Here is a 12,874-nt window from a genome sequence, read left to right as displayed (position 1 = left end):
TTGTAGAAGCATTCATGAACCTCCAGAGGAAGATGGGAAAACTGCACCCATCATGATTTATCTTATATGTGGCTGGATCTAGGTGCATATTGACTCTGGATATGCAAGCACCAAGTGCCACTACCAACTGGAGTGTTGTACTGGTGTTGAGGGATGGACCTGGCAATATTGCCATAAAATGTTCCATTCACTTGAACCTGGTCATAACAACTGTCTCTTGTAGAAAGATTTGTACAGAGAAACACCTTTGACCACAAGCCAGTGGTCAACAAGGCATGTCCTCAAGGCCCCGAAAGATAATGAGAATGATGATTCCCATACAAACAGACTGTAAAATCATTAGATAGAATGCCTCATTAACAGGACTTAGAAACAAGCAACAACACCTTGCTTCACTGCTGTTGATCCTTCATGCACAGTCAAGGGTCTGACACTGTCAATGAACTCTATTGGAATATTTCTAAGATGATCTGTAAAGAGTTACAATGGTATTTGTCATGGCTCATCCCAAACTACTGTGTTCCTTGTACTGTGCTTTGTGGGGAGTTCCCAACAAGCACAAAAAGTCAGACGTGGACCATTGTTGAGGATCTCAGTGAAACCTATGGAATATTGAAGGGCCTAACTGGAGTGGATGTGGAGAGGAGGGTTCCTTTAATGGGGAAGTCTAGGACCAGAGGGCACAGCTACAAAGACATCCCTTTAGAACAGAAAAGCAGAGAAATTTTGTTAGTCAGAGGGTGGTGAATCTGTGTAATGCATTGCCACAGGTGGCTGTGGGGGTCAAATTATTGGGTGTACTTAAAAGCAGAGGTTGATAGGTTCTTGGTTAGTAAGGGTGTCAAAGGTTATGGGGGAAGGTAGAAGAATGGGGTTGAGAGGGATCATAAATCAGCCATGATGGAATGGTGGAGCAGACTTGATGGGGTGGATGGCCCAGTTCTGCTCCTATATTTTATGACCTTATAGAAGGCTAGTGAAAACTGAAACATCTTCTGATCTGCCCAAAACTTAGTCTTCAAGATCAAGGGACTGTCCATGATGGAATATCTTAAAAGTGACCTGCTAAGATTCAGGGTTATACGCCAACAGGTGTGGTGAAGTTGGTGCAGTAGTTACAGTGATTCTGCGGGGAAAGGTTACACATAGGGCATTACCACCACTACATGAACAAATCGATGGATTGTTTGATTAAAGGAAAAGTTTATGTCCTGCTGATATAATGTTAATCTGTTAAGTCAATTAATCTGATGAGGTGTCTTAGATTGCTTGTCCCTCCACTGATGCTGCATTATCTGCTGTGTTTCTCCAGCATTTTCTGTTTTTATTTCAGATTTCTAGTGTTTGTAGTCTTTCTGATTTTCAAGTGGAAAGATCTTCCTTGCACTGTGAGTATAGACAACAGTACTGTATTTATACAAATTTAATTAGCAGGCAAGACATCAGAGGAGGTGGAAAAACCTTGGAGATCCAGAAGCGACATTGTATCTTGTTTTGGACTCAAGCAACCTCTCGTCTCCCTGTAGATAGGAGTAATTACAGATAATCTACTGTAAACTCTAATAATCCAGTATCCAATTGTCTGGTACATGGCTTAACCATTAGTCTGGAATGTGAGCCAGGGTCAAGAGTGCAAGCAGAATATGTACCCAGAGCCAGCTTTCTAGTAAAGGACTGTGACTTTCTAGTAAAGGGCCAAATCCGGCCCGCGGTGGAATTATCTTTGGCCCACGAGATAATATCTAATTACTATTAAAGCTGGCCCCAGTAATCGAAGCGCCTATGGCGTATGATATGGCTAATGCTGAGTTTATTCAGGTACCAGGTTTTCAGGGTTTTTAGTGTTTATTCGGCAGTCTTCTTCATAAGAAACGGAATTTGTAAAGTGAAACACTTTGTAGTTATTGCAGAGACTGAGACACATGAGAGCAGGCTGAAAAAACGGAGGCAACGAAAGCTGCGTTCGCACGCGTCCGACTGATCCGGCCCGCATGAAGCTGCATTTTGCTCAATCCGGCCCGTGACCTAAAATGAGTTTGACACCCCTGTCCTGGAGGGATGTTATTGAGTTGAGTCGAAATTCTTGTGACTCCCCCATCTGGCAGCAATGTAAGCAGGAGTTTTATGAAACAGCTGTGGTTGCAGTGTTTGGCGCAATTACATTTTGTTTGTAGCCCTGTGGATTTTGATGCAAATTATAGCTTGGCCAACAACTATGATAACCACAGCAACCAAGCAGGCCACTATATTTGGCTAATGCAGATCAGTGTCACAATTTCACAGATTGAGAGAAATGCCTGCTAAAAAAAGCTTTCACTCTCATGGCTAGAAATCGGTTACCTTAGCACTTGTTTATTTCAAAGGCATGTGAACAATTTTTCCCAGGTTACATCACCTTGGTTATTGTTTCATAGAATGGTTACAATCCTGGAAACTAATCAGCCCATTGAATCTGTTGTGACCATATGTAAGAGTGATCTAGCTTGTCCCTCTTGTCAAGGACCTGCAGATTCTTTCCCATCAGATAATTACGGAGCTCTCTGGAATGTCACAATTGAATCTGCCTTCACTATTACCTGCAATACATTCCAGGTTCTAAATAAATCTATTTGTAAAAAATTAGATTTGCATCTTGCTATTTTCAAAGCCTTCACTTATTTTCTAAAGTGCAGTGCCCAGATAAGATCTTCCATTTGTGGCCAATCCAATGTTTATATCATAAAGGTTTGTCATGACTGCCTTGTTCTTGCACTCTCTATTTATAAAGCCTATGGGTCCAATACTTCATTAATCATTTTTCCTACATGAAATAAGGCCCATTCAGGAAAGTGGACCAGGCAATTTTGTGGATATTAGTGTTCAGATGTGCATCTAATGACAACCCTGGTCACTCAATGTCACTCACTTGCAGACCCCAGTTAGCTTGGATTGGCAGCAACATCTTCACAATCACCGTCAGCGCAGGTGCACAGCAAGGGTGTGTGCTTAGCCCTCTGCTCGACCTGCTTTACACTTATGACTGTGAGGCAAAGCACAGCTCCAGTGCCATACTTAAATTTGCTGAACACCACTGTTGTTGGCCAAATCAAAGGTGGTGCTGAGTCAGCATAATGGAGGGGAATGACTATCTGGCTGAGCGGTGCCACAACAACAACCTCTCACTCAGCGTCAGAAAGACCAAAGAGCTGATTATTGACTACAGGAGGAGGAAACCGGAGCCCCAGGTGCCAGTCCTCATCAGGGGATCAGAGGGGGAGAGGGTCCATAACTTTAAATTCCTCAGTATTATCATTTCAGACGATCTGCCATGACAACAAAGGCACGTGGTGCCTCTACATTCTTAGAAGTTTGTGAAGGTATGGCATGCCACCTAAAACTTTAACAAACTTCTGTAAATACACGGTACAGAGCACACTGACTGATTGAATCACAGCCTGGTATGGAAACACCAATGCCCTTGAACAGAAAAGCCTACAAAAGGTAGTGGATACAGCACAGCACGTCACAGGTAAAGTCTCTCCACCATTGAGCACATCTTCAAGGAGCGCTGTTGCATGAAAACAGCATCCATCATCAAGGATCCTCACCATCCAGTACATACTCTCTTCTCACTGCTGCCATTGGGAAGGAGGTACTGAAGCCTTAGGTCACATGCCATCAGCTTCAGGAACAGGTATTACCCCTCAACCACCAGGCTCGTGAACCAGAGTGGATAACTTCACTCACTCCAAAACTGAATTGATCCCGCAAGCTATAGACTCACTTTCAAGAACTCTACAACTCATATTCTCAGTATTTATTATTTATTAATTATTATTTTTTCCTCTCTTTTTGAATTTGCAGGATTTGCTCTCTTTTGCACATTGGTTATTTTTGTTTTCTTCAGTTTTTCATTGAATCAATAGTGCTTCTTTGTACTGTGAATGCCTGCAAGAGAATGAATCTTAGGGTGGTAAATGGTGACATATGTACTTTGAACTTGACACCTTGTTCTGCCCTTGCTGGTATGAAATGGACCCTTTGGGTCCTACCTACAACCTTCATTTACCATCATGGTACAACAACTACTACTTTGCTGCATTTTCTGTTACTTAAAGGAACTTTGAAGCATCAGAACTCACTGTAGGATGTTCAAGTACTCTACAAAGTCTACAGAGTGTGTGATTACAGCTAGCATTTAGCTGCTGAGTTACTCATTCAACTGGGTCACAGCACACTGAACAGTTACTGAAAGCATTGTTACAGCAATGACTGGCCACAGCAAGGTGGGTCAAGAGCTTCAGCTGAGGAGGCAGATATGTGCCCATCGACAGACAGTCTGCCCTCAGTATCTTCAGACACCACATTTTATGGAACTTTTCAAAGAGCAATGCTTGGGTTTATTAATGATGCTATCACTGAGGTACAGAATATGCTCCTTCTATCACATTTCCATGCCAGTGGTCAAGACCACCCTGACTCAATACCTTCACCTCAGGATCTTTCCAGTCGGCAGAAGCAGATTTCTGCCACACCCCTCAATGTTGACGCAGAGAATTCAGTGGGATTTGCCAGCATGGCTGGCTTCCCACACATGCTTGGTGCACATGTATTCACAAGGGCTCCCATTAAGGTGGTCCTTTATGGACGCATGAGCACCAGACATGTTTGGGAAGTCAGCAATAACACTATCAAATGCCACATCTCCAAGCAACATTTGTGACAAACATTCTCAGGACACCAAACTTCCAGATAGCTTGGTCATCCGGAGGGATGGATCCTGAAGGCCATGGGTTGCCCTAACTCCCTGGCCTCTTACATCTGGTCACAGCTTTGCTCTACCCCAGCCACTGAACACCACTGCAGTCGGAAAAAAAACATACAAGCACCAGAATGTTTGAGGAAAATGGCAGAGGTATTATAAAACTACATTTCTGCTGCCTTGCAAGCATCAATTGGGTGGAGATGGTAGTTGGGGGCTGAGGGATGTAATCTTTGGAATACAGTCAGCACATGGGGAGACATCTTGCATGTTTTATGTTGCACAAGCTTGCAACGTGAAGCCATTTCTACTGTTGATAACAGCCACAGATTAATCCCGATTGAAAGACAGCTATAACCTCTCTATAACCTGATACTGGTGTGCAGCTCACTCTGACACATCTTATGAGGAAATGAAATTTATTTCTACATTGCTTAAATGAGTGGAGATTGTTATTCTAGGAGGTCACAGCAGACCAACCTCCCACCAGTTTCTTCTTACCACAGCCTTAATTCTGGCCTTCAGGGCACATTGATCTCAATTACCTGCCTAATGGGAATGCCACGTTTCCATGGCTGCAGATTTCAACTATAATCCATAAGACCATAAGACATAGGAACGGAATCAGGCCATTCAACCCATTGAGTCTGCTCTGCCATTCCATCATGGCTGATTTATTATCCCTCTCAACCCCATTTTCCAGCCTTTTCCCGTAACCTTTGATGTACTTACTAATTAAGAACCTATCATCCTCTGTTTCTTACCCTTCTTACCACTGACTCAACCTGCAAATTAACCTTCAGGGAATCCTGAACAAAGACTCTCAAGTCCCTTTGTACTTAGATTTTTGAATTTTCTCCCCGTTTAGAAAATAGTCTACACCTTTACTCCTTCTACCAAAGTGCATGACTATACACCTCCCTACAATATATTCCATCTGCCGCTTCTTTCCCCATTCTCCCAATCTGTCTAGGTACTTCTGCAGAATCTCTGCTTCCACAATTCTACCTGCCCTCCACCTATCTTGTATCATCCGCAAACTTGGCCATAAAGCCATCAATTCCATCATCCAAATCATTGACACGTAATGTGAAAAGAAGCAGCCCCAATACCGACCCCTGCAGAACACCACTAGTCACTGGCAGCCAACCAGAACAGGCCCCCTTTATTCTCACTTTGTCTCCCAAATAGCATTGCACTAACTGCTACACTACTGCTGGGCCCAAAGCTGTTCTTTTAACTTCAGACTGATTATTGCTTGCCACTTACAGTAAAAACAGAAGACCAGCTCCTGTTTCCAACAAGAAGCTGAACAAAGAATCTTGGTTGGAAGTTTAACTTACTCAAAAACAGCTCTTTGATCTTTAGAAGTTTCAACTGCTGTGTTGGAAAGCTGAGCTTGGCAAAAAGAAAACGGCCCCGTGGCCCTGGACAGTGAATGCCCATCACACACTGGAGAACACCACTAGTCGCCAGCAGAGAAGGCCCCTTTATTCCTACTCTTTGTCTTCTGCCAGTCAGTTATCAATGCCTGTACTTTTCCTTCCACACCAAGAATAATTTATCATGGACAAGTAAATTACCAACCTGCATACTTTTAGGAAGTGGGGAAAAAACCCACTTAGTCACAGCAGGAACATGCAAACTCCACACAGACAGCACCCAGGATCAGGAGTGAACCATAGAACCAAAGAACATTACAGCACAGTACAGGCCCTTCAGCCCTCCATGTTGTGCCGACCCATATAATCCTTAAAAAAAGTACTAAACCCACACTACCCCATAACCCTCTATTTTTCTTTCATCCATGTGCCTGTCCAAGAGGCTCTTAAATACCCCTAATGTTTTAGCTTCCACCACCATCCCTGGCAAGTCATTCCAGGCACTCACAACCCTCTGTGTAAAAAAGCTTACCCTTCATGTCTCCCCTAAACTTCCCTCCCTTAATTTTGTACATATGCCCTCTGCTGTTTGCTATTGGTGCCCTGGGAAACAGGTACTGACTATCCACCCTATCTATGCCTCTCATAATCTTGTAGACCTCTAATCAAGACCTTCTCATTCTTCTATGCTCCAAAGAGAAAAGTCCCAGCTCTGCTAACCTTGCTTCATATGACTTGTTCTCCAAACCAGGCAACATCCTGGTAAATCTCCTCTGCACCCTCTCCATAGCTTCCACATCCTTCCTATAATGAGGTGACCAGAACTGAACACAATACTCTAAGTGCGGTCTCACCAGAGATTGATAGAGTTGCAACATGACCTCTCTATTCTTGAACTCAATCCCCCTGTTAATGAAACCTAGCATCCCATAGGCCTTCTTATCTTATCTACCCTTATCTACCCTTTCAACCTGCACAGTGACCTTGAGGGATGTATGGATTTGAACCCCAAGGTCCCTTTGTTCATCCACACTCTTAAGTAACTGACCATTAATCCTGTACTCAGTCTTCTGGTTTGTCCTTCCAAAATGCATCACCTCACACTTAACCGGATTGAACTCCATCTGCCATTTTTCTGCCCAACTCTGCAGCCTGTCTATATCCTCTTGTAACTTTCGACAACCTGCAGTTCCATCCACAACTCCTCCAATCTTTGTGTCATCCGCAAACTTACTCACCCATCCTTCCACCTCTACATCCAGGTCATTTATAAAAATCACAAATAGCAGGGATCCCAGGACAGATCCCTGCGGCACTCCACTAGTCACCGACCTCCAGGCAGAATACTTTCCTTCCACAACTACCCTCTGCTTTCTTCCTTTAAGCCAATTTTTTATCCAAACAGCCAAAGTTCCACTTATCCCATGCCTCATGTCTTTCTGGATGAGTCTCTCGTGAGGGACCTTGTCAAATGCCTTGCTAAAGTCCATGTAGACCACATCCACTGTCCTATCCTCATCAACTTCTTTTGTTAACTCTTCAAAAAACTCAATCAGGCTCGTGAGGCACGATCTTCCCTTCACAAAGCCATGTTGACTATCCATGAGTAGACTGTACTTCTCCAAATGCTCGTAGATCCTTCCATAAGAATCCTTTCCAGTAGTTTGCAGACCACTGACGTAAGAATCACCGGTCTATAGTTCCCAGGTTTCTCCCTATTACCTTTTTTAAACAAGGGAACTACATTTGCCATTCTCCAGTCCTCCGGCACCTCCCCTGTAGCCAAAGAGGATTCAAAGATCATAGCTAATGCTCCAGCGATTTCTTCTCTCAATTCCCACAACAACCTGGGGTGTATCGTATCCAGCCCTGGGGATTTACCAATCTTGAAGCAGGGTCACTGAAGCTGAAAGGCAGCAGCTTTACCAATTATTCCACTGTGCCACACATTCTGGACTTTTCAGCCAAAATACTTTCTGCAATTCCATTCATACTCAGGTCAAAATGCAACAATGAGATATAGGCATAGGGAGCACTTTTAAGATACTGAAGTAGAAATGAATTCATTCTTCATAGACTAGGGATTAAAGCTAAGATCTTCCTCTGCATGATTCAGTAATGTGCTAGTAGTCTACTTCACCATTCAACGTTGAATCTAAATCCACAACACTGCACACTGTGGAATGGCACATTCCTCACTGAGGCAAAATCCTAGAAAAAGAAGATGGAGTTCCTCAGGATGTTCAGAGTCCAGCGAATAGAAGGTGTTACAAGTGCATCCCAATCAAGGCTGACAGTTGACCCCTCCTTTTCAAGGCTCTCTGAACTATCGTTCTGTTTCCCCAAGCATGAATTGGGCTGTTCAACATAGTATTATTTTTTCTAAAATGGGGAATCTCCAAACACCTGTGGACACAGGTCAGTCCATTGCAAAATATAATCTTCCCTCTGTGAACTTTATCAAAGCTTCCCACTGCCTCAGAAAAGCAGACAAAACCAAGACCCCTCCCACTCTGGTCATTCTCTCCTCTCACACCGTCCTTTGACAGATGATGCAAAAGCTTGAGAACACAAGAACACCTAACCCCACTGTTGTAAGACTATTGAATTGGGACTTTTGTACAATAAAGATGAACTTTGGGCTTCACAATCTAGCTTATCATTCCTTTCTACCTTGCCTATTCAACTGCATTGCATTTATTTCTGTAACTGTAACACTCTATTATGTTATTGCTTCTCCCCTTTCACTATTTGAATGTACTAAAGTTTTGGAATCATCTGTACAGATGGCGTGCAAAACAAAGTTTTTCCACTGTATCTCAGTACATATAACAATAAAACAATAACCAATTTGGTCCTTCTTGCCCTTCTCAGCTACATAACCAACTTCAAGAACTTTTCTAATGAAACATGTGTAGTCCTGACCTCATCCAGGATGGCAAAAGTGGCTTGTTAATTAACTTCAATACCATAGGCTGACTAGGGAAATATTAACAATTTTGGACTACCACTAATTTTTCTGCTGTAAGTATGTGCCAATCTTTACATTGAACAGTATTTTTTTGCCATAACGTTCATCATTATCACCACCATTTCATTTTCTATTAAGAAATATGTGGAATCTTACATTCAACTCTCTTCTCCAAAGCTGCCAGTCTACTTGAGATTTCAGTTTTCAGGTCATTGACTTTGAAAATTCTGTAAGAGAGAAAGCAATTAGTAACTATGGTAAATTATGAGAGCCTCCTGTGTGGTGATATCATGTGTCACGTAAATTTGGGAAAAGTTTTGATTCTCTGCAAAGTTTCGGAAACCGTGAAGTCACAGGCTAAAGAGCTTTTTATTGAGAGCTGCGTAGACGCTGTAAAGCGTGAACCTATTAGAAAAAATAATGAAGTGGCAACGAAAGCAACGGAGAGCAAGACATCATCTGAAAGAAAAAAAAAACTTTGTGATCGCTGTGGGCGGCAGCACCAACCTAAAATGTGCCCAGCGTATCAGAAACTGTGTAACAACTGTGGTAAGATTAATCATTTTTCACGCTGTTGCAGAAGTAGAAAGGAAATAAAACACGTAAATGCAGTGCTTGAAAATGAACGTGGGGAATTTTACATAGATGTGCTTTGTGAAAACAAACAAAGTAAGAATGACTGGACTATGCCATTGCAAGTGAACAAAACAATATTCTGTTTAAATTGGATACTGGAGCACAAGTAAATGTTCTTGCAGAATCTGAGTTTAATGCATTAAAGCCAAGACCAAAGTTACATCAGACAAATATATAAGTGACTGGGTATTCAGGTGCAGACATTCCAGTTAAAGGAACATGTGTGGCAAAAGTATCACACAAAAATATTGTGCACACGCTTTCATTTGTGGTGGTGCCGAAGAATGTACAGTCAATACTGGGTCTATCTGTCTGTGAGAGACCAAATTTGGTGAAAAGAGTTTTTGTCTTGGATAGTGACACAGAGTCAGAATACAGTGACTTGATGAAAGAGTATGAGGACTTGTTCAAAGGGCTTGATTGTCTTCCAGGAGAACACACGATTAAAATTGACAACACAGTGTCACCCGTGGTACATCCATGTAGAAAAGTACCTTTTGCATTATGTGATCAACTGAAAATAGAGCTTGACAGAATGGAACAGTTAGGAGTGATACAAAAAATTGATGAACTGACTGAATGGGTCAATTCGCTTGTTATTGTTGATAAGAAAAATGGAAAACTGAGGATTTCTTTAGATCCAAGAGCCTTGAATAAAGCCATTAAAAGAGAGCATTTCAAATTGCCTACTCGTAAAGAAATTATGTCACAGTTTGCTAATGCAAAGTACTTTAGTAAATTAGATGCATCCTCTGGATTCTGGCAACTTAAACTAGATGAACCGAGTTCAATGTTGTGTACCTTTAACACTCGTTTTGCCAGATACCATTTTCTTAGGCTTCCATTTGGAATTGCATCAGCTCCTGAAGTGTTCCATAAAACCACTCACATGCTATATGAGCACATTGATTGCATGGATACTTCCATGGACGATATTACTGTTTGGAGATCATCTAAACAAGAGCAGACTTAGACAACTCTAAGAGGCAACACACAAGGCAAATCTGAAGTTGAATAATGACAAATGTCAGCTAGGAGTGACTGAACTTAACTTTGTGGGTGATATCATCAGCAATGAGGGTGTTCATCCTGATCCATTGAAGGTTTCTGCTATTGAGAACATGCCAAGACCACAATGTAAAAAGGATGTTCAAAGGTTCATGGGAATGGTCAACTACATGGGAAAATTCATACCCAATCTTTCAGAACAGTTTGCTCCATTGAGGCAGCTAACAGAAAAGAAAAACGAATGGAGCTGGAATCATGAACAGGAGAAGGCATGGCAAAATCTCAAGAAAGTGCTCACCAAAGAACCTGTGTTGAAATTCTATGATGCTGAGAGACCCATCAAAATCTCATGTGATGCATTTCAAGCAGGCTTAGGGGCAGTATTACTCCAGAAACATGATCAGGAGTGGCTACCAGTGGCATATGCATCTCCTGCATTATCTGATCCAAGGTATGCCCAAATGGAAAAATAATTGCTCAGTATTATATTTGCTTGTGAGAGATTTCATCAGTTTGTGTCAGGGCAATCTATTGATGTTGAAACCAATTATAAGCCTTTGATTGCATTGTTTATAAACCTTCAAGCAACTGTCCTTTGCGAATTCAGCAAATGATGATCAAATTGCAAAGATATGCATTGAATGTGTCATACACACCTGGAAAATTCATGTACACGGCTGACACACTTTCCAGAGCTGTGGATCCAACAACAAAAGACAGTCACAGGAACGTTATTGATGTTCAGGTATTTATTGATATGGTCATAGAAACTCTGCCTGTTGCTCCCAAAACGTTGGAACTGCTGCGTCTTGAGACAGAGAAGGACAGAATTCTCAGTCAGGGAATACAAGCGGTGATGGATGGATGGCCAGATAATAAGCATGACTGTACCTTAGAAGTACAAGAATATTGGAAGCACAGATCAGAACTTTCTGTTGTGGATGGGATATTGTACAAAGGTAGCAGAATTGTGATAGCTAAAAGTCTCTGAAAAGAAATGCTTGGGAAAATTCATGAAGGCCACCTAGGTATTGAAAAGTGTAAGAGAAGGGCGTGGGAAGTGACGTTTTGGCCCAGGATGAATCAAGAAATTGCAGAATTGGTGGCTTCTTGTCAAATATTCCTTAAATACCAACCTAGCAACCCTAAAGAGCCACTGCATCCACATCCTAGTCCTCAGAGACCTTATCAGAAAGTAGGCATTGATCTGTTTGTAACTGACAACAAAGATTATCTATTAATAACAGATCCTTGTATCCTGAAGTGTGGGGTTTGGGCAGAACAACAGCAGAGAATGTAATTACATGCATGAAATCAGTTTTTTGCAGACATGGTGTACTTGATGAAGTTTTCACAGACAATGGTCCACAATTCAATGATGAATGCATGAGACATTTTGCTCAGGAATGGGGCTTTCTTCATACAACATAGAGTCCATTTCCCCCTCAGTCCAATGGATTAGTTGAGAATTCGGTAGGAATTATCAAGAAACTGATGCACAAAGCAAAGGATAGAGGAGGTGATTTTTATAAAGCTTTGTTAGCCTATCGCAGTACTCCACTTGAATGTGGGTTTTCATCTGCTCAGCTCTTGATGGGAGGCCATTTGAGATCCAATCTGCCAATAGATGAGAGCCTCCTGAGAACAGAGGAAGGTGAACAAATGAAAAGATGGAAAGATGAACTCAAAGCAAAGCAGAAAACATACTTTGACAGATGTTCTAGTCCATTACCTGAACCGCACCAAGGAGATGAAGTGAGGATACAAGACAGAATGAAAGCTACAGTACTTGAAGAAGTACAACCCAGATCATACATGGTCCAAACTGAAAAAGGAGCAGTGTTAAGAAGAAATCGCAAAGACCTCAAGAAAGAGCCAACTTCAGAGTTTCCATTAACTGATGCAAACCAGATGAAACATGAAAATAACAACGAAACACAAGAACTGTGTGAACCACTTAGAAGGTCTACTGATGTTCGTAAACCCCCAGAGAGACTGATAGAGACATATTAAATTATGCATTTGTTTTGATTAATATTGATAATTATTTTTCTTTTTAAGGAAATGAAGATGTGGTGATATCATGTGTCACGTGATAGAGTTCGGAGCATGCGCAGAATGAACAGAATGATCGAG

At 41.9% G+C, this 12,874-nt stretch overlaps 1 protein-coding gene across 2 annotated transcripts in view; it reads right to left on the bottom strand.

Moving 5' to 3' along the window:
* LOC140716806 (high affinity cGMP-specific 3',5'-cyclic phosphodiesterase 9A-like) overlaps positions 1-12,874 on the bottom strand; it is a 116,038-nt gene that overhangs the window by 74,907 nt on the left and 28,257 nt on the right. For both annotated transcript variants that reach the window (XM_073029717.1, XM_073029718.1), the window contains exon 6: positions 9,251-9,321. In XM_073029717.1, coding sequence (XP_072885818.1) covers positions 9,251-9,321 — 71 coding nt within the window. The remainder of the gene's footprint in view (positions 1-9,250; positions 9,322-12,874) is intronic.

This window comes from Hemitrygon akajei, chromosome 26, assembly GCF_048418815.1.
Source record: "Hemitrygon akajei chromosome 26, sHemAka1.3, whole genome shotgun sequence".
Taxonomy (NCBI): domain Eukaryota; kingdom Metazoa; phylum Chordata; class Chondrichthyes; order Myliobatiformes; family Dasyatidae; genus Hemitrygon; species Hemitrygon akajei.
This window is presented reverse-complemented; position numbering and strand designations above follow the sequence as displayed.